This window comes from Bubalus bubalis, chromosome 9 (genome assembly GCF_019923935.1).
Source record: "Bubalus bubalis isolate 160015118507 breed Murrah chromosome 9, NDDB_SH_1, whole genome shotgun sequence".
Classification (NCBI taxonomy): domain Eukaryota; kingdom Metazoa; phylum Chordata; class Mammalia; order Artiodactyla; family Bovidae; genus Bubalus; species Bubalus bubalis.
Window position 1 is genome coordinate 40410202 of NC_059165.1, and position 23214 is coordinate 40433415.

Consider the following 23214-nt stretch of genomic DNA (forward strand, 5'->3'; position numbering starts at 1 on the left):
CAACTTGTCAGCTGCCAAAAGTCTGGAAGAAAATCAAGCTTGAGTACATCTGAATTTCAAGTGACAAGGATTCTCAAAAATGACAAAATAAAACATCCCATTGCCTCAAATGCAGAAGCTGCTTTTTAAAATTCTGAGTGGACATCCTGGAGCCTAGAGCCAGACATCCTGGAATGTGAAGTCAAGTAGGCCTTAGGAAGCATCCCTACGAACAAAGCTAGTAAAGGTGATGGAATTCCAGTTGAGCTATTTCAAATCCTAAAAGATGATGCTATGAAAGTGCTGCACTCAATATGCCAGCAAATTTGGAAAATTCAGCAATGGCCACAGGACTGGAAAAGGTCAGTTTTCATTCCAATCCCAAAGAAAGGCAATGCCAAAGAATACTCAAACTATAGCACAGTTGCACTCATCTCACATGCTAGTAAAGTAATGCTCAGAATTCTCAAACCAGGCTTCAGCAATACGTGAACCATGAACTTCCAGATGTTCAGGCTGGCTTTAGAAAAGACAGAGGAACCAGATATCAAATTGCCAACATTCGCTGGATCATTGAAAAAACAAGGGAGTTCCAGAAAAACATCTATTTCTGCTTTATTGACTATGCCAAAGCCTTTGACTGTGTGGATCACAATAAACTGTGGAAAATTCTGAAAGAGATGGGAATACCAGACCACCTGACTTGCCTCATGAGAGATCTGTATGCAGGTAAAGAACCAGCAGTCAGAACTGGACATGGAACAACAGACTGGTTCCAAATTGGGAAAGGAGTACATCAAGGCTGTATATTGTCACCCCACTTATTGAACTTCTATGCAGAGTACATCATGAGAAATGCTGGACTGGAAGAAGCACAAGCTGGAATCAAGATTGCCAGGAGAAATATTAATAACCTCAGATATGCAGATGACACCACCCTTATGGCAGAAAGTGAAGAACTAAAGAGGCTCTTGATGAAAGTGAAAGAGGAGAGTGAAAAAGTTGGCTTAATGCTCAACATTCAGAAAACTAAGATCATGGCATCTGGTCCTGTCACTTCATGGCAAATAGATGGAGAAACAGTGGAAACAGTGGCTGACTTTATTTTTTGGGGCTCCAAAATCACTGCAGATGGTGACTGCAGCCATGAAATTAAAAGATGCTTACTCCTTGGAAGGAAAGTTATAGCCAACCTAGACAGCATATTAAAAAGCAGAGACATTACTTTGCCAACAAAGGTCCATCTCACCAAGACTATGTTTTTTCTGGTAGTCATGTATGGATGTGAGAGGTGGACTATAAAGAAAGGTGAGCGCTGAAGAATTGATGCTTTTGAACTGTGGTGTTGGAGAAGACTCTTGAGAGTCCCTTGTACTGCAAGGAGATCCAACCAGTCCATTCTAAAGAAGATGAGTCCTGAGTGTTCACTGGAAGGACTGATGTTGAAGCTGAAACTCCAATACTTTGGCCACCTGATGCGAAGTGCTGACTCATTTGAAAAGACCCTGATGCTGGGCAAGATTGAAGGCAGGAGGAGAAGGGGAAAACAGAGGATAAGATGGTTGGATGGTATCACTGACACAATGGACATGAGTTTGGGTAAACTCTGGGAGTTGGTGATGGACAGGGCGGCCTGGCATGCATGGGGTTGCAAAGAGTCGGACATGACTGAGTGAACTGAACTTGTCAGCTGCCAAAAGTCTGGAAGAAAATCAAGCTTAAGTACATCTGGATTTCAAATGACAAGGATTCTCAAAAATGACAAAACAAAACTTGCCATTATCTCAAATGCAGAAGCTGCTTTTTAAAATTATGAGTAGAGTCCATTGGCGATGGACAGGGAGGCCTGGTGTGCTGCAGTCTATGGGGTTGCAAAGAGTTGGACATAACTGAGAGACTGAACTCAACTGAGAGTCCTATTTAGTGGAGCCAAAGGGCTCCTTTTTAAAAATTATTATTTTTTTAAATTAAAAATGGGCCCAAAGAAGCCCTTCCCTAGCCTCGCAGATGGATGACTTGCTGCTAGTTTGGTTATTATAGTTTAGAGAAAGAGATATGAACTGGGACTGTACTCCCAGACCTGTTAAAGTTGGCCCTTACATTGTCTGAAAGATGGGCAAACTTCACACTAAATATGTATTTCCAGCTTCTGTTAAAATGGGAAACTCTGGCAACACTCTTCCCAGGTTCCCCCTTGGAGTTAGTTAGCTGGAGAAGTGTCAGGCTGCCCCATGTGGACCAAGACATCCTCTCTTCACTTCCTATAGTTCCTGGTTCTGTCTCAGGTGTTACATGCAGCCTGGTTCACTCATTGTTGTTACCTGCATGGAGAGACCTATTATTGTTGTTGTTCAGTCACTAAGTCATGTCCAATTCTTTGCCACCCCTTGGACTGCAACACACTCAGCTTCTCTGTACATCACCAGCTCCTGGAGTTTGCTCAAACTCATGTCCATTGAGTTGTTGATGCCATCCAACCATCTCATCCTCTGTCATCCCCTTCTTCTCTTGCCCTCAGTCTTTCCCAGCATCAGGGTCTTTTCCAAGGAGTCATCGCTTCACTTCAGGTGGCCAAAGTATTGGAACTTTAGCTTCAGCATCAGTCCTTCCAGTGAATATTCAGGGTTGATTTCCTTTAGGATAGACTGGTTTGATCTCCTTGCTGTCCAATGGACTTTTTATCTGTCAGTCTATCTATCTATCTGGACAGTGAGTTGAGAGGAGGTCATAGGACATTGAAATTGTACAGCCTGATTGTTACCAGGGCCCAATAGAACAGAATGTTCTCTTTTACTTACGCTTTTTGAGGACCCTCCCTTTTGCTACCTTCTCAGCTTCACCCTTCTGCTGACATCTCCATCTTTACCTGCCTGCCTCCTTTCCTGAAGATAGCTTCTCTACCTTCTCTCCTCCCCAACCTAGTAGAGTTTCCTTGTTCTGTGATCCCTGTTAGGTGGGATACTAATGGATTATGTTCTATTATGGACTCATCTTGGAGAATAAAGTTTTCCAGCACACACAGCCTCACATTTTCCAGGTTCAACTCTAAGTAGAATGGATCCCAATTCTGTTTTGAGTGACTCTAACAGAAGTCCTGCCGCAGGCTTGGATTGGGCTTGATTGGCAAGACTTGGGTCACATGCTTGTCTCTGTAGCAGTCATAGAGTTTGAGGGGTGGGTGCCGTGACTAGTCAGGTCAGGATCACAGGCAGTAATCTGGCCCAAGTGTGCAATGACTTCATACTGCTGAGAAACAAGGACTCCTGGGTGAGAACAAGGAAGTTCTTCAAAAGAAGTATGGAAGGTGGTTATCAAAATGGGTGGCAAAGGATTCTGGGCAGTCAATTCACTGATTCTTTCCACAATCTTGTGAAAACTCTGGACACGTTCTACAGGAAAAAAAGTGTGGGTAAAACTTTGGATACAACATTAAGGTATTCAAGAACCTGACGCAGACCATCCATTGACTCCAGGTTAAGAATATCTGGACTTAGATAATTTCTAAATTCTTGTTCCATTTTATTAGATGATTGACCAATTTTTGTGATAAAAGCTTCCTTGGAGTTTTGTTTGGAGTGTTTTTGTTTTAAACTGAAGCTGTTTAAGAGTAAAATGTTGAGAAGGGAGGGCAAGGCAGTGTGACCTGTGAGCTGCAAAGCGCCCTCAGAAAGTCTCAATTATGTCATTGTTTGTCTCCAATATTGCTTTAGTTTCATTTTCCATCAGCATCCTTATGATATCATGAGAAATAGTGCTTAATAACATGTCAGACTCTATTTTGCATTATGATTTTAAAATGATAAATTTCTTCTTATATTTTTATGAACTAGAACACATAGACTTATTAGATAGCCTATAATATAAACTGGAATAATTTGGAGCTCATGAGATTATTGTCAGTGCTCTGTGGGCCTGACCCCTCACTGGTCATTTTTATTTGGAGACTGATCCTGAGCTTTAAATCCAAATTAAGGAATCACTTGCTTTTGTCTGAACTTCACTTGTGGCGTGTTGTCATGCAGTGATTTTTTTCGATGAAAGCCATTGCTCAAATTAAAGTCGTTATCCCCAGTGGTATGTGAGCCTGGAGGATGGGAGGCAACAGAGAGTGATGCTGAGGCTGGGATGGGGAAGGATGTATCCTGAAAAGTGAACAGACAAAAGGAGTGAGGTTTTTTTAAGGGGTGTTGATGTAAGTAGGTTTCAAAATAATTTTCATTCTGACAAGACTTCTTGCTTTTCTCTTGGGAAAGGACTTCTTCAGCTGATGCCTTCATCTTTCCTTTTTGGTAGAAAAATGAGCTCGTTTCTTTCCCTTGAAGCAAAAATTCATCAAGTATTAGCTTTCTATGGTAACTAGGCACTTCTTTCTTTCTCTGTGGCTTATGTTGGTCAGGAGGTGGGATGGGTGAGTGAATTTGAGTTTTCTTTTTACTCCGAGGTGATTTGACATAAGTTTTTGTGCTAAGTTTCAATGATGCATGATGAGACGTCCATTCCTTCCATGCAAGCAATTCACTCTTTTTGGTATGTAAATCTATCGTTGCATGTATCACATGGTATTGACATGACTTTTGACTTTAAAAATTAAATTAAGTATCAAGTCTCAAGATTCAGTGTATACCTGAATTATTTGAGTACTTTACCCCCTAATCTTCTCCCACAAAGGCAGGTTTCCCAGGCAGTTCTGACACAGGTGGCCTGAGAACTGCATTTTGATGAGCTTCTGTGAGTGGTGTGAAGTTGTCTCTGTGCTTGTGTTTGGCACGTAGTAGGTGCTTAGTAAACACTTCCTGATGAAGGAGGTACTGACTGAATTAATGGATGACGTAGAAATAGCCTGAAGCAAGGAATAGCAAATAGCCAAAAACTTTAATCACTGAGTTTCAACAATGTCATCAGAAGGGTCTGTAAGATTTTGCGGAAAGGAGATCCATTTCATACTATTAATTACATGACCTTTTATCCCTTTGGGTTATGCTTAAGTGCTTCAAGAACACTGGCAAGTTTAGCTTAAAGATAATATTTTAAACATTGATGTTGAGGAATTTTAAAGTAGGAAATTGAGGACACCAATGGTGTGGAATCTGCCCAGTTGATATTCTTTTATGAATTATGCATATGGGAAACTAAGATTGACATCTTACAGAGTGTGAGATGAATAGCTCTTAAGTGTTCTCATTTGAATTAACTGGCAAATCTTAGAGAATAAAGACTTTCGCAAAGACATTCATCATTTTTAGTTCCTAACTTATCCGTTGCAGAATGGAGGAAGCCTTCCCTAGGTTCCATGCTGAGTGATATTCACTTCAATTTTTAAAAAAGTTTTCGCTTGTCTTATCTTAAAGTAGTGCCTATTCAGAAAAAATTAAGAAAGTAGAGAAAAGAATGGAAAGGAGAAAGAAATCATCTTTGTGCTATAATACAAAGTTAACTGCCATTAATGTTAACGGTCAATCATGTAAGATGTTTACTTACTGTTTTACAAATACAGCTGTCCCTGGTGCTGAGGGAGATAGAGAGGCCCTCTGAAGATGTCTGTAGTGCTATGGAGGGGGCAGATGGTTACTCAAGTAACTGGAGTACAAGATGTGAAGACCAAATGTGACCAGAGCTGTACCAGAATGGAGGAGGAAGTGATTAATTCTAGCTGAGGTTCTTGGGCAGGTTTCATGAGCTCAGTGCATTTAAGCTCTACTTGGAAGATAAGTAGGATTATAGGAAGTAAATTAATGACACTGAATGTTTATACTTCATAAACTTTTGAAAAAAATAGTTGCATGTTCAAAAAAACCCATGTGTTTCCGTTACTGTAGATTTGAACTTCATATTTCTCTGATATTTATCACCTCCACAGGGGAAATTAATATCGAAACTCCTTGAGTCCTTGGAGGAAAAGTGAAATCGTAACATCAGATTCTAAATGAATCTGCTTCAAAATTTTATACACATGGGTATTAAACAGAGGGGTACTAAAAGCCTTTCATTTTTAACCTGTGGCTTTCTGTTGGCAAGAAAGACATTGAAAGATAATGACCTGTGGAACTGGTAACCACGGATAGTATAACTAAATCCTTAAGGTGATATTCATTGACTCCTCCCAAGAGACCCAGGTTACACTGGTTTTGCTTTGGCCATCATTCTCTGAACTTGGTTTGGCTCTATTACAAGACTTACTGGTCTTTCATTGTGGTTAAAATCTATTAATGTATTTGAAATAGGAAGGTTTTTCATAAGCAAAATTGAAACACATTAACAGTTACGATTGGGATTATTCTAGTGACAATACCAGAAATCTGTATGCTGACTTCAGCTCTAGTCTTGAATGAATTTGATAATGCTGATAAGAGTATAGCTGCTGCTGCTGCTGCTGCTGCTAAGTCGCTTTAGTCGTGTTCGACTCTGTGCGACCCCATAGATTGCAGCCCACCAGGCTCCCCTGTCTCTGGCTAGATATGGTCAATGATCTGTATGCCCATATCTATCATATATATATAACGTACAAAGGAATGTAGTTTCATGGATGTGGGTTTTGGAGCCAAACTGCCTACATTCAAATTCCAGCTCTACCACTTACTAGACAGGTAATCTTAGGCAAATTACGTAACCCCTCTGTACCGTTATCCATAAAATGAGACTAGAGATAGTACTTCATGGGGTTGTTATGAAAAGTAAGTGAGTTAATACATGTGAAGCACTCAGAACAGTGTCTTGCATGTGGTGTACTTGTGTGTCTGCTGTAGTATCTGCTTAGTTTAGGTGTTGGGGTTCCTCCTTTCTCATCTTATATGTCTGGCTTTGTGGGATGGGTCATGGTTATTGAAGCCAAGTGACACGTGCATCTTTTCCAGCCTGGGGAAGGATTTGCCTCAGTGACTCAGAATCCCAAGACCCAACGCCTGTATCAGATCCTACCCTGGGTCTGTAGGAACTCTGTGCTGCATGATTCCTTGCAGATCGTGACCCTTGTAAGGGAAACAGTTTCAGACAAATTTATTCTGTCTGTGCCCAGCTCTGAGAAGAAAAAACACTTGGAATTTGTTTTGTTTCTTAATTTTCATTGATGTATAATGAATTTACAACATGTGTTTCTGTTGTATAGCAAAGTGAATCAGTTATACATATATATATATCCACTCTTTTTTCAATTTTTTCCCCATATAGGTCATTCCAGAGTACTAAATAAGGTTCCCTGTGCTAGACAGTAGGCTCTCATTAATTATCTACTTTATATATAGTGTGTGTGTGTGTATATATACACACACACACAGACACTGTTTTATATATTTGTCAACCCCAGTTTCCCAATTTATCCTACCCCCCTTTCCCCCTTGGTGACCATAGTCTGTTTTCTATGCCTAATCTCTGCCTCTATTTCTGTTTTGTAAATAAGCTCATTTGTACCCCTTTTTTATATTCCACGTATAAATGATATCATCTGATATTTGTCTTTCTCTGTCTGATTTCACTCAGTATAACAATCTCTAGGTTCATCTATGTCACTGCAAATGGCATTATTTCATTCTTTGTAATGGCTGAGTAATAGTCCATTGTATATATGTACATCATCTTCTCTATCCATTTCCTCCATCAATGGACAACACTTGGGTTTAGTATCTGCTCATTCCTGCTGCAAAGAAAACTACTAGGGTGACTCAAAATGTCTGCCCGTGGCCAGGGTTTATACCTTAATACACTTAAGCAAGAAATACTTTACAGTTGAGTAAGCTTTGTAGAAGAGTGTCCCTAAAGATGGACGCCTTCTCTGCAACACCTAATTCAGTTCTTTGGGGGTTGAATTAAATTCTCGCTTAATTTCCAGTGTAACCTTGCAGCAGTTGGTGTAAGCTACAGCCCCCTTGCCCTGGCATCCCTTCCGTGTGTCATTTCTAAAGAATTGCAGTTTATTCTTTCCCTATTGGCTGCTGGTTCTTTGGCCTTCCCTCTCCCCTTTTGCTATCCTGGTGCTTTTCCCCACCTTTCAGATTTGACTTCTATCATCAGGAGACCTATTTGTTGTGGGTGCTTTTATTGAAAACTATTTTTAAATTATCTAGTCTGCTGCCATGCTATCCCAACCCCCACCCCTTTTTCTGGGAGGGGATTGGGGAGTAAATCCTTGCCACTGATTATGTCCTTCCATCACAGCCTAGCTCTGAACTCTGAGGTCATGAATGCTTTTCAAGTTGATCATGTTCATCCCTTAGACTGAGAACACTTTCCAGAAATGCCTAAGATCTAAAGAACCTTGGCCAGGGGAGAAGGTCAACTCCTAGAAGTCAGTGGCCAAGAATAAGGGCAGCCACATGCTCTTCCCCTGGGATCCCCAAGATAGAGCCACAGCTTGGTATCATTCCACCTCCCACCTCAGGCAGGGAGGAGAGAATGTGCTTCAATCTACATAGAATCCCCTCTGTGATCCTGTTTTTCCCCTTCTGGTCTTTCCAGTCTCTCAGACAGAACTGCAGGGGTTTGAGTCAAAGCGGGTCCTCTCTCAGCGGTGCATTATCAGAGAAGGAGAGGAAGTCAGCCGGGCAGTCAGAAACCTTTGCCCTCACACAGGCTCAGCCTCCCCAGCCCGCCCTGGTGGTATCCCTGGGGTTTTGGCAGACTTGGCGGGTATCATATTTTCACATGGATGAACTGTACTCTACAACTTCTTCTGTGTACTAGGAACCCAAAAGTGTTGACATTGAAAATAAAGTTTTCTCTTTCTAGCTGTTTCGGTCCCCTGTTTTCAAGGGTGATCTGTTTTTCATGGCAGGGGCTATGGATTTGTGTTTACCTCTTCACGGAGGGCTCCCATGGAGTAGCAGTGGTATTTCTGAGACAGTCCCTGGCATCTCGGGCGTCTGGGTGGGGATAGGTGCTTTCTGGTTAAATATTCTTAACTTGAGAGAACCCTTGTACTCCAGGAAAGTCTTCTTGGTTACATCTGGGCAGTAGATTTAGTCTCAGAGGCAGATGGTTTTGCGCTTCGGTGGCACAGCCCAGAGGATGGCGCTGTTTGTGGCAAGGATTCCTCCAAAGATGACCTTTGAATCACAGGCCTTTGCCTCTCTACCCTCCAGCGAGTGTGTGCAGGAGCAGCTTGAGTTCACACAGAAGGGACCCCACAGCTGTTTCCACACAGCTGTTTCCCTCACTGGGCGGAGTGAGTCTCCGTGTCTGGAGTATCTTTGAGAAGGATCGTCTGCCACGTAACCATCTGCAGGGAGGAGTCGGAGGAACTTTCAGGCAGCCTGAAGACTGCAAATGGGGCTTTTATGTCTTGGTTTAGGTGTGCCCTGATGCTTTTCTTTTCCAGCCTGGACATTATGAGAGCAGCTGAAAACATCCAAACGTGATTTTTCAGAATTTGGGAGGGGGCGGTGAAAACTCAACCTGCTCAGCCCAGATCTATCGCGATGCTTTGCATAATAATTAATGAGGTACAAGCTGTTGCCTACTGGATGGTTTTACTCAGTGTGCCCTTCAGTGTGACTAGCTGGAATCCTCTGTGATTTAAGCTGCTGCCTTTCCTCCCCTTCGTATCTTGGCCTTTGGAAAGAGCCACTTTAGTCATTATTACCTGTCTTTTTTTTTTTTTTCTTTCTTTCTTTTTTTTTTCTTTTTGTAGGTCATTCAATGAAACCTATAGTTCTTGTCAGTTACATAGATCTTTGCCTCCTTTCTTAACCTTAACATTCAAAGAGAGAATACTTTCTGTACCTGAAAAATTTCAGTATCTCTGAACATTAGAGCAGTTGATGATAGAAGGAATTATTTATTCTTCTATGCCAGGTACTGTTTTAACACTCTACATATATTACTCATTGAATTCTCAGTAACCCTCTGAAGTAGGATTTTGTTGCCCCCATTTTACAGATGAGGCACAGAGAGGTGAAATAACTTTTCTAAAGTAGCATAATTAATTAAAGAGTAAAGGTAGGATTATGATGAAAGTCATACCATGCGGCTGGAAGGGACGGTACTGTTACTCTCATGTTTTACTGAGGCTCAGGGAATTAGAGAAATTGACCGAGGCTTATCTTATCTTTAACCCAAGCACCTGTCCAGAGTACTCCACTGCTGTCTTCATCATAGAATGGTCCTATTTCTACCCTTTGGGAGGTCTGGGATTCTGTTTAGCTGTATAAATACTTACCAAAAAACTATTGGTTCTGAGTCCTGTGCCATGTACTGGCTATACAGAGATGATTTTTTGTTATTTTATATCCTTATATGGATTGGGCCTATCCTGTTGACTAATAACTTTCCTTTTGGGGGTGCCTAGTGGTACCTTCAGAGAAGGCAATGGCACCCCACTCCAGTACTCTTGCCTGGAAAATCCCATGGACGGAGGAGCCTGGTAGGCTGCAGTCCATGGGGTCGCCAAGAGTCAGACATGACTGAGCGACTTCACTTTCACTTTTCACTTTCATGCACTGGAGAAGGAAATGGCAAACCACTCCAGTGTTCTTGCCTGGAGAAACCCAAGGATGGGGGAGCCTGGTGGGCTGCCGTCTATGGGGTCGCACCAGAGTCGGACACGACTGAAGTGACTTAGTTGTAGTGGTAGCGGTACCTTTGGTATCTAGCACTGTGCTTGTCACATGGAAACTACTCCTTATGCTGAACATCTATTAGTTGGTAAAATGTGATACAGGGAAATCATTGAATAAGCAGTTATGTTCTACAAATATGTGTGTTCAGTTCAGTAATGTTCAGTGAGGGTAATGTTGTACATTAGCCTCGTTGGTGAACTTAAACAAAACTTCTATTAGAGCGTCACTTTGGGTTTTATGACCGTCACTTTCCTAATGGAGGTGTGTGTATGTGTGTACTCAGTTGCTTGCTGCTACTGCTGCTAAGTCACTTCAATTGTGTCCAACTCTGTGCGACCCCATAGACGGCAGCCCACCATGCTTCCCTGTCCCTGGGATTCTCCAGGCAAGAATACTGGAGTGGGGTGCCATTTCCTTCTCCAATGCATGAAAGTGAAAAGTGAAAGTGAAGTCTCTCAGTCGTGCCCGACTCTTAGCAACCCCATGGACTGCAGCCTACCAGGCTCCTCCACCCATGGGATTTTCCAGGCAAGAGTACTGGAGTGGGATGCCATTGCCTTCTCAGTTGCTTACTCATGTCCAACTCTGCGACTGGAGCAAGTTGCCATTTCCTTCTCTAGGGAATTTTCCCAACCCAGGGATCAAACCCGTGTCTTCTGCAAGTCTCATGCACTGCAGGCAGATTCTTTACCACTAAGCCACCAGAGAAGCCCTTCATAATGGAAATAGTAGACTGCAAAATGCAGTAGCTCCAGTGTTGAGCTCTTATTGGGTTGGCTTTTGGAAAACTAACACTACATTGGAAAAATCATGCAGTTAGAAGTCGAGACATGTGGATTAATAGTTTTAGCTCTCAGAACGACTGTAACTCTGTGAGTATTATCGTGTTCCTGACCTCTCAATTTTCCCACGTACATGGTGAAGAAGGTAGGCACAGTGTTGGTTTAGGTCACTTATAAAGTCCTATAATCCACAGAGATAACTCATACATTAGTGAGTCCTTTGGGCCAATATATAGGGTATTAGTTTGGATTTGTCTTTCAATAAATATCTTAATTTTGTTGAATCTTAGTTGTTTTATTTTTTTTTTTTTTGCCTTTCACAAGGGTTGAGCATTCCTGAGCTGCCTAATTGTAGGACTTCTGTGAGGATTCAGTGAGATTCGGAGGCTAGAAGTGTTTTGAATAATGTAACACTGTATGACCACAAAATATTATTTGTATTGAAAGTTAATGGAAAGGTGTCAGGTTTCTTGCCACTCCTTCCCCCATCCAAAAAAATAAAAAAATAAAAAAGCCTGGAGTTGGGTCCTTCTTGGGCTGTTTCCTGTAGTTTATGGACTTCTGGAACGCTAAGGGGTCAATGGGGGCTTTGTCTTGCCTTGGGTCAGTTTCCCACGGTTGGGATAAGGCTGCGCACTCTTTCTCCCTGACAACAACTTTATCAAACACACCCGCCACACAAAATGTGGTAATTTGGTAGACAAAAGTGTGGTTTTGAGTTACGCTAACCTCCCCTTTGTTCAAAGCCCCCCTCCTCCTTGGAATCTGATATCTTCTCGGCAGACCAGCAGATGTGCAAGTGTCCCCAGGTTTACAGATGCCTTCAAAACAGCCTGATAAACCACCCCCCCAAAAAAAAAAAGTTTGTGTGCCACATCTAACTCCATCTTTCGGTGGGGATATTTTTAACTCCTGCTTCTAACTCCTTGCAGTTCCTTTAAGGAAGTGTGATCTGAAAGGGTCAGACATTTGGCATCTACTTGGGGGAAAACTTTGAAAGAATTCCTGATGCTCCCCCTAGGGCAGGGCTGGCTTTCTCCAACAGAACTGGCCCTTCCGAGTGTCTTTGCCACATAAGGGCTTGTGTGAGGCCTCAGGCACCAGTTGACGCTGTCTCTTCCCCACAACAGATGGTCAAGCCTTCAGTTTCAGCGAGGGATCCGCTGTCGAGAGGGCGGGCAGAAGATGCTGCCAGCATGCCAAGTGACAGGGCAGCTTGGGGTAATGGGGATCTGGTTTGTGCCCAGCATAGCTTTTGTGCTAACGATGGGCTGGTGACAGGCGCCTCGCCCTGCTCATCGCCGAGGCAGAAGATCCCCTGCTCCCTGGATTCTGTTTCTCTGGCAGAGCTAACGTCCTGTTTGCCTGCCTTTCAAAATCCATTTTGGCACCAGATGGACCCCCTCATGGTGGCTAGCAGTTGTCTGACTTGAAGATGTCAGAGGGTGTGCTGACAGCTCCTTCCCGCACAACCTGAATCTGGCTGTTGTGTCTAACCTGAATCTGGCTGTTGTGTCTAACCTGAATCTGGCTGTTGTGTCTGGCTCAAATGGCTTTAAACATACACAGGCGGCAAATATTATCTATCAGTCCTGGAGAACCAGGTGTGGGAGCGGGGTGCCCACTGGATGGAGAATGGCAGCGACGTCTCCCTCCACAGTGTCCAGGTTGCTAGCGTGGAAACAATGGTACAATGGTACTAATAATTACTCTTATGATTACTCTTATTTGTGCAGTTGCCATTGTGCTACATTGTACCATTGCTGTCAATGGTACAATTAGTATTAATATCAACAATGCTCTACTTCTGTGATTATTAAAACTACTGTAGCACAATGGTTAAAAGCACAGGCTCTGTGCAAATTTGAGTTGATCCACGTTTAATAACCTTTGGGCAACTTATTTACGTTCTCTGAACCTCAGTTTCCTCATCAATAAAATGGGATTAAAGGTAGAGGTTATTTAGGAGGCTTGAATGGGAAAAATATATTTGAAGTTCTCAGCTTTCTGAACACAAAGTAAGCACCTAATACATGAAAGAGATTATTATTATGACAGCCACCATCACTATGTGTACTATGCTCCAGACACTGTGTATCATTGCCGTTAATTTTCTTAGTCACCTTCTATGATAGGGACTGATATTATACCCAGATTCTAGGTAAGAAGTGTGGTGCAGGAAAGTTCAGCTCTTTATCAAAAGTCACACAGCTGTATCTGTCAGAATTTGATAGGAATCTCATTCTGAATATTTTTAAGGGTCATGGCTTTTCTATCATCCCAAGCCGACTCTTACTGTCAATTTAGTGATAATCAGCCCTGTCCTGGGGTTTGTGTGGCTTTTAAATATCCTCTTCCAACCAGCTGTGCTTGAAAGAAGCAGCCAGTTTTCACACTTTAGGTGTCTTTGGATGTATGCTTGAGCCCGGTCAAGATGGCAGACTCACTATCCCTGACCTCCACCACATCAGACAGTTTCCGGCAGTAATGTGTGGTCGCTAGGGCTCCCGGCACTTGCTGTCTGCGAGTTCAGAGGTGGGGACAGTGCAGAGGCACTTAGGATTGGGACCACACCCTCAAACCCCTCTCCTGTCCCCAGACTCCCCTGTTGCACGTGGCCAGGTCTGCGCTGGCCAACGGGCCAGTGTTGCTCTTTGAGCTGGATTTTATTTTACGCAGCTGGGCTCAGCAGTGTGCCATGAGTCATTTATCTTGTTCAGAAAGGTTGATAAACTTTGGCCTCTGTGAACAGAACCTGGAAATAGGCATGAAGGATTGTTCAGAAGCCAGGTCTTATTGATGGACAGTTGAACGTTGCATGATGTCGAAAGAGCTGTTTCAGGAAGATGTTTACATTTTAAAATGTGATTTTGGGGGTTGACAAAGTCATTGTCTCTCTTCAAAGAGTTATTCCCATGCCATACTTCCCTCTTGGCAGAGTCTGAGAGACCGGGGAGAAGAGAGATTCTGTTGGGACATCGCTTAGTCTGGTTTTCAGAAATTGGCTGAAATTGGTGCTTCTCTGTGCTGTGCTCTCATTATAGAGGTGCTATTTGGTTGATAGACTTTATACTCAGAGCTAAATCCAGACATCCCAGCTTGATAGTTCCTCACAAATTATGTGTATTGAAGTAGGAATTTTACTGCAGTGTAGACTTGAAATGGGGAAAGAGGTGATGACAGGAAAATTCCTATGAGAATTTAACTGAGCAACATTTTAATGCATTGTAATATTTTGGGAAAGTGGGCCTGAAGTCCACATCCCTAAAAGTAAAAAGGAAAGAAGAACTTCCAGCAGCTTTTAAAATGCTTCTTTCCCCAAACATATTAATAGGTGGATTGAGAGGTTTAATTGTAGATAACTAACAAGAATGCCCTGATTGGACACTTTTGATCATGCTGCCTTTCCATGATGAACTTCAACAACTCCCACCTAAGAAATATAGAAATAACTCTCCTGATTCACAGAAAGGTAGAAATAACTCATCTAATTTATCACCCAGTGCAGGACACTTTTAAAAGTTAAAGTGTGTACTATTCATTTTGTTGTTGTTGCTCAGTAGCTCAGACTCTTTTGTGATCCCATGGACTGCAACACTCCAGACTTCCCTGTCCTTCACTATCTCCAAGAGTTTGCTCAAACTCATGTGCAGTGAATCAGTGATGCCATCCAGCCATCTCATTCTCTGTCATCCCCTCTTCTCCTTCTACCTTCAATCTTCCCCAGCATCAGGGTCTTTTCCAGTGAGTTGGCTCTTCGCATCAGGTGGCCAAAGTATTTGACCTTCAGTTTCAGCATCAGTCCTTCCAATGAATATTCAGGGTTGATTTCCTTTGAGATTGACTGGTTTGAACTATTCACACTTACAATAGTACAGCTGGTGTAAACTAGTATGCTGCTGCTGCTGCTCTGCTAAGTCACTTCAGTCGTGTCCGACTCTGTGCAACTCCACAGACGGCAGCCCATCAGGCTCCTCTGTCCCTGGGATTCTCCAGGCAAGAACACTGGAGTGGGTTGCCATTTCCTTCTCCAATGCATGAAAGTGAAAAGTGAAAGTGAAGTCACTCAGTCGTGCCCGACTCTTAGTGACCCCACGGACTGCAGCCTACCAGGCTCCTCCGTCCATGGGATTTTCCAGTCAAGAGTACTGGAGTGGGGTGCCATTGCCTTCTCCGGTAAACTAGTATAGTTCCTGGCAAATTGAGACCTTTGGTCACCCTAGCCAGTAAAACCCATGGATCTCATTATGGAATCAATTCAGAGATCAAGGTGGCTGTGAAGCAGGACATTCCTTCTTCCATCCCAAATAGCTTTTGTTTATAGCTGGCACATAAGGAAAACATATGGGATATGTTCAAGAAATCAGTGGACTTTAGTCAGTATGGGAATCTTCTCATAAGCACTCCTAATCAGAATACTTTACTTGGGCTTCCCTGGTGGCTCAAAGGGTAAAGATGCAGGCAGACCCAGGTTTGATCTCTAGATCAGGAAGATCTCCTGGAGAAGGAAATGGCAACCCAGTCCAATATTCTCGCCTGGAGAATCCCCATGGACAGAGGAGCCTGGCGGGCTACAGTCCATGGGGTCACAAAGAGTCAGACACGACCGAGCAACTTCACTTTCCCTTTCATGTTCAAGAAATCAATGGACTTTAGTCAGTATGGGAATCTTCTCATAAGCACTCCTAATCAGAATGTTTTACTTGGAGATGCTCGGATAAAAAGTGTTTACCTTGTCCTTATATTCATCTAGCATGTATTTTGCTGGTTCATCATCTGTGAATTTACGGGGCTTAAATTACATGTTGTTGTTGGGGACCATGAGTAATTCTCAGGCAATTATCTCCAATTGGAACCTGCCTTAAATTATAGGGAAGACTTAGCCTCTCAATGAGTGAAAATACTTCCTTGGGGGCTTAATTCTTCTGTGAGATCTGTTGGCGCCACGGAGAGCATTCTCTTCATATAGAACGTCTAACTTGGGTGTGAAATGAAGACTAAAGCTTTAAACCAAATACTGGCTGGCTCTAACGTCATTCTGAATGTTTCAGAAAATGCCCAGAGAATAGAATGCACAACCCGGAAGTGACTTACTACTTTTTTTTTTCCCCTTCTGTGGAGGACTGAAATGCTAACCATGGTAATTTGTTTCTTCACAGGTTCTTCTTGAAATTCTTCCTCAAATGTAACCAAAATTGCCTAAAGAATGCGGGAAACCCACGTGACATGCGGAGATTCCAGGTGGGTCTGTCTTGTCCTTCTTATACCTGAATAATAACATGAGTATCAGGAGAGGGTAAAAGAAGTCTTAGGTGGAGAAGATCCAGAGTATCATTGTATCATTGTTTTCCCAGAGGTGACAAGCAGGTGAGTTTCAGTCCCTAGGTGTCTTTTCTCTATAAGTTGTTGTTTTAATTAGAGAAGGATTAGGACTGAGCCACCTGCGTTCAGTGGTTGAGACAGTGGTACCCTTTGAGCCTCGTCTGGCTTCCCGAATGGATTCATAGGCTTAAACCAGGGCTCCCCAACCTCCAGGATCTAATGCTGGATGATCTGAGGTGGAGCTGATATAATAATAATAGAAATAAAGTGCACAATAAATGCTATGTGTTTGAATCATCCTGAAACCACCCCCTCCTCACCCTGTCCATGGAAAATTTGTCTTCCATGAAACTCATACCTGGTGCCAAAAATGTTGGGGACCACTAGCTTAAACCACTGCAGGTTAAGTGAAGCACATACAAATGATGAAGTCTTTGCCTAAAGTTCTACAGGTAGAAAACTGCTCGATAGGAGCTTTGTGCTGTTTTGGAATTACGTCACTTTCCTCCTTCCTTTCTCTTGTTTTCCTTTTCCAATCTTGGAGATTATTAGTAATTATCTTATTAAAAGTGGCTCTCTGAAGAAGCAGGGTGTAGGGCAGTATGGGTGACATTCAGTCTGTTTGAGAAATGTCCTTGTTCAGCCCATATAGATGTTTTTAAGCGTCAGTCAGATCTGCCTCCATTTAAAGCTTTAGTGGTATGTTAACCTCATATAATTATACATTTACTAGAGGAAAAATATGTGAAAATACATTTGTTAACTTCCAAAACACAGAATGGTGGTTAGGCTTTAGCAAAGGTTGCTAAATTCTAGGTACGTGCTTCTCAAACTCTAAAGTGCCGAGAATCCTCTGGGGATCTTGTTAAACTGCTAATTGAGGTCTGTGGTGGGCCTGAAATTCTACCTTTCTAACAAGCTCCCAAGTGATGGGCAAAGCCATGGACCACACTTGGAGTAGCAAGGTTCTAGACCCTTATGTTGCTCTCCATCTAATTTTATGACTAACTCATTTGGTCAATGTTAGTTTCTTCACCAGAGTAATGATGCGTCCATCTAGGATGCCCATGTGGTCTGTCAGTGAAAATATCTTGGGAGTTTAAAGTATGTTCTTAGGTGGAGTTAGTCTGCTTTAAGTGTAGATTGAAATATAGGATCTCTGAGAGGATCTGGACAAATTTTCTCTGCACATTCTCTGATGGGAGAAAGGGAAGGGATGATTCTGGGCATTAATTTTTGGATGTCAAGATCTCTTAGTCTCCAAGATAATTATTTTTTTTAATAGGTGGGACTTAGTAGTCTCATGAAAGAACAAATTCAGTAAAAAGAAGACCCCTGCCCCTGAGATTCTGAAAAGTTCTGGAAATCATTTGGGCTTGCTACCTTTTGTCCTGACAGATGAATGGGGAGAACCCCTAGATGCCTAGTTTCCTGGAAAATGTCTTTCCTGGGGAGCTTCTGACCAAGTGGGCAGATTTGGGTGCTCTCATTCCTACCCAGGACATTTTTGTGTAGAGTTGGAGCATCTTTGCTGGTGCAACATGTGATGCTGTTAAATATGTGTTGCTAAGTGTCTTAAAATGTGAGAATGAGTTTCATATAAACTGTGTTACTTACCTTGGCCTTGAAATGGGCCATGTATCTCCTTTGACCAAGCTTGGGTTAGGAACAAGCCATGTCCAGACATGAACCAATTCATAACATATAATAAATGTGTCTAGACATGTATGATGCCTTATGAATACTAGGATCGACCTGGCTGTGCTTCACAGAGTGGAAGAGTTAGAGATGGTCTTCAGTAATGTTGGGAATCTAAAGAGAGTGTGTGTAAGATTTCAGGGGCCTTATTTTCCCTTGCAGGACCTGCTAGTGAAATGTCTGAAAGCTTTGAATTATAGGAATGTAGCTTTTGGATGAGATGAGAACCAATTCAGTCTGTTATTTTTGAGAGTGTCTAGAAAGCTTTATTTTTTCAGACAAAGTAGTTATTCTTTGTTGAGTAGAAGGGCTACTGAGACAAGGAGGCATGAGTTAGATTTCCGCAAAACCTCAATTTCCTCTACTGTAAAATGGAGTAAAAATGATGATTCTTTTTATTTCACAAAGGACAGTACTTTGAAAGCATAACTGATTTGCAAAAGATAAAATATGTGGCAGAACCAATACAATATTGTAAAGTAATTAGCCTCCAATTAAATAAACTTTAAAAAAAATAAAAAAAATAAATGTATGATTTTGAAGAAAATATTTGCTATAACCTAAAGCTGGGCCAATAATTGAGCATAGGGTATCTCAGCCTGGGCAGAAATGATACTTTAGACTGAATAAGCCTTTGTTGGGAGGGAGGTGGATTTGTTCTGTGTGTCAAAGGATATTTAGCCAGAATCACTGGCCTTTACCCACCAGATACCAGTAGAGAAACCATCCTCCACCCCTTGCAGTCATGAGAGACACTAAAATGTCTCCAGATGTGGACAAACGTCCCCCGTGGGGAAGGGGATGCAGAATTGCCCCTGTTTGGGAATCACTGGTTCGTCTCCCTGACGACCTCCGGCATGCTCTCCTGCTGACAGTGCGCTGTCCCAAAGAGCGCGCCCTTTGATTACACTTGAAAGTTGCCCAACACAAGGTCCAGCCTTGACAGTGCTCTTTCTCAGTATTCCCCAACTGATCCTAAAGTAGGTGGACCTTTCCCAGTAGGGGCTGCTACCTTGACCACTACAGAGTCAGTCTTTGTGTCAAAGAAGAGCTCTGTCTCTATCAGCAATGACAGATTCCTTATTGGAGCTCAAATTTAACCCACTTTATTCCTATCACCGACTTCCTACTTACTGGGAGAGGAAAGAGGGAGCCTGTGGCAGAATGAGCACTGACATTTTGTTTTGTATTTGTGTACATTTGCGTATTTCATGAATCATCACTTTCACACGGTTAGCACGTGGTCTTATGCATTGTTGGACGTATCTAGCAACTGCAACTCAGTGTGCTCTAAACACAGTTGTCAGCCTCATTTTTTGTGTGGGCCTCTGCCTCAAGCTTGCTTTTCGTTCTGTGTTCCTTGTCTTGGTTCATTTCTAACCGTATTAAGTGTTAGGGAGATGACCATTTATATTTGGGTCTGCATTCATATTTATATGTATAAATGTATGAGTCCATGTATGTATCTTGATATATGTCTATGGACATTGCCTGTAATGATGACGATGATGAAGCTGACAATTATGGTGTCCTTTTGTGAGCAGTTTTGTGCTATTTTATATGAGTTACCATATTTATCTTCACATCCAAACAGGAATTAGGGTCATGCAAATAGGAATTACTTCCACTTTACAAATGAGGTACGTGAAGTTTAGGAAAGTTAAGCAGTTTGCCCAAAGTCACACATCTACTAAGTCCCGAGGCAGTGATTCAACCCAGTCAATCTGACCCAGATGTTCTCTAATGTGGTGCAACAGTAAAGAACTTGTCCATAGCCTTTAGGCAGATACGTAGTAAGGCAGTAAGGAGGTCTCTCTACATCTGAGAGCCCAGTGAGTACCTGCAAATAGTATTAGAATCCCAGGGAAGTCAAGGAACAGTGTTCAAAAGGGTGTTTGCTCTGAGTAGAACCTAAGGACGCCAGCTGCCTGAAGAACACTGGGATGCCAATATATCCATCACGCAGAATGTGGAGTTGTGCAGAAGGGGAAAAACTCGAGCACTGTTTCTGATTATAGCCACAGTGCTGGTCAGTGTTTACTCATGTGAACTTTAGAGAAAGAGGTTATTGCTCCGAAGACTGCCTGAGCTTCACCTAATTGGTAGAGGTTTTGGCCAGTTCTCCAGGGCAAGAAAGACCCTTCAACAAATGAAGCCTGAATCCAGGCACCCCTGATGGCTCGGAGCACTCATTTGGAAATCATATTGACGTTCCCAGCTCTTAGAACTAAACCAAAAGGGGGAGGATGAGTTTCTGTGCAGCTGTGCTGGCTGGCAGAGATGAGCCCTAGAAGCACTGGTGGAAGGTTTCCCATGAGCAAACATATGATTTCCCTCATTTTTCTCATAGTACGCTAATTGGAAAGCTGGTTTCAAATATTTTGATGTCACTGTTGCCTCTGAAGGGAGTGAGAGACAGTCATGTTGGCATGAGAAGACTCCCTTCCCCTCTTTACATCTCAATGTGGCTTTTCCCAGTGACACTGAAAACCCAAGGCCCAGAGATGTCTGAGGGAAGGCATGCCCTCCTGCCTGTCCAGTGGGCTCCCCCTACCTGTTAGGGATGCCACTTTCTCTCTTGTCCCGCTCCCCAGGCCCACTGATCTTCATGCAGCCAGGCCAGGGTGCGTCTCCTCTGAACAGCAATCAGGGGCCTGTGTAGGTGACTGAGGAGGACATAAGAAAGGTTGTTGATCTCTTGACACGTAAAGACATTCTGTCAAGCAAACTCAGCCTCACAGCAGCTGAGCTTCTGGTGTGTAAACAGAGACTGCTTAATTACACAGGTCATATCAATTAGTGTGACCTTAGCATTTTTGAGAAATTCATCACTTTCTGCAGAGCTCGGCTGTATTCATAGTTTCAGGCAGTATGGAATAAGCCTTGTAGAGAATTTAGTACAATCTTTTTATTTTTAAGCTTATAATTGATGTTTTCTTTTGAAATCCCCAGGCTGTGGTTAGGGTAACAAACTTGCTTAAATACAACAGTGGATACAGGCTTCATTCAGTTCTGTGGGTGTGGGGATGACGGGAGAAAGAGAGCAGGAGGGAAGGCGGTGGATGGAGACAGCTCTCTCTCCTGACGGGGAGAATTTCCCTGTGACTAAATGAGCCTGTTTCTTCATCTTGACACTAAAAAGATGCTAATGTCAAAGGAGTGTGTTAAAACCATGTCACGGGTCTGGTTTTTAACTGACGGGAGCTAGACAATTCGAGCTTAAGATTTAAATCCTTATCAATAGCTTCCCTTGTTGGGGCTGGCAGAGCAGGGAGGCGAGGGGAGGAACAAGAACTGGGTACAAGCTGTCATCACAGTAGATACCGTAATACCTGGAAAACTGGGAAGTGAATTTCCAAATTCATCTTATTGCTTTAACAAAGTTTTCCATAGGCTGTACATCTGTATCTGTGTATAAATGTTAGATCTGTAACTACATGTGAACATGAGTGTAAGATATGCTTGTTTATGCATGCATGCCTGCTCTCAGTAGTATTTATTGACCTGGTAGGTGTTGAGTATATTGTGATAAGAACAGGAAAGATGGAGTGTCTGCTCTAGTGAAACTTAAATTCTAGTTGGCATCTATTAGTTAGGATAATAGTAGCTGCTGTAACAAACAGACCAAAGAAGATTTAACGGATCACCTTCAACAGAAGGTTGTTTATCCCTAACATAATGGTACAAGGCAAGTGTTCCTGGTGGGGAGTAGCTCTTGTATGTGAAGTAGTCTCCACCACCCCCTAGAACCTTATTGTCTCCATACATCCAGCTGAAGGGTAAAGAGTGCATGGAGGGGCTTGTGGGCTTAAAAACCTCGTCTTAGAAATGATTCTTGTCAAATCTGCCCACATTCTACTGGCTAGAAGTCTGTCACACAGCCATGTATGACCACAGAGAGGCCTGAAAATGTCTAGTTGTACTGTCCAAGAAGAAAAGATAGTTATATGGGGAACAGTGACCTTCAGTTGCTACACTGTCAAAACCAATACAATATTGTAAAGTAACTAGCCTCCAATTAAAATAAATAAATTTATATAAAATAAAATATAATAAAAATTTCAATTATTGCTTTAAGGAAGTGAAGCAGGGTATTATGAGAGAGAACACCAGTGTGGGATGGGGGATGGGAACATACTTTAAAAGCAGGTGACCAAGGAAACTTTCGAGGAGGGAACTCTTAAGCTCAGAGCTAATGGATAAGAATAAGTCATTTTGAGAAGAGCCAGAAGAATTTTCTGAGCAGACAGAGCAGCAAGCCCAAAATTCACGTTTGTCTCGTGTTTATCTGAGATGAACAATTTTCTTTTGCTTACTCATCATTGGGAATGGGGGTGGGGTAAGAAATATGAGGAGAAACTATCAGGTTTTTCTTCCCAAATTCCCACCAAAAATGTGTGGTCTTTCAAAAATGATGACGTAGTTAATGACATTAAAAGGCAACCCTCTGCCTTCCCCCCTTCTTTGGTGAATTCTATAAATTTTGGAGAATCCTTCTTATTTATTCAGAAGCCCACAGGGTATGATTAGAGGATTCTTAAAATATATGCCCATTCTCTGCAGTTTCGGTCTGCTTTTAAAGGCACTTAAAGAAAGAAGGAAACGTTCTCAACCCTTTTATTTCTCTCCCACCGTTCCCCACCCCCATCTTATATTGTTTTGACAAACAGCACATCTTGCAATTAAATTCTTTACCAACAGAATGTTAGGGGCCTGAGCCGCAATCACTCTCTTCCTACAGAATAATTTCAAGATGCACCATGCTGATTAATTATACTGAAAGCAGCTCTAATGATAGTTTCAGAATACAGGATTAATTCACATAACATGGTAAATACAAATGGTGGATTTTCAACCTGATATATTAAACCATTACGGCTTATTGG

At 42.4% G+C, this 23214-nt stretch overlaps 1 protein-coding gene across 9 annotated transcripts in view; it reads left to right on the forward strand.

Annotated features, from left to right (window-relative positions):
* EBF1 (EBF transcription factor 1) overlaps positions 1-23214 on the forward strand; it is a 430756-nt gene that overhangs the window by 263834 nt on the left and 143708 nt on the right. For all 9 annotated transcript variants that reach the window (XM_044947384.2, XM_006052632.4, XM_006052633.4 and 6 more), the window contains one exon: positions 16468-16549. In XM_044947384.2, coding sequence (XP_044803319.2) covers positions 16468-16549 — 82 coding nt within the window. The remainder of the gene's footprint in view (positions 1-16467; positions 16550-23214) is intronic.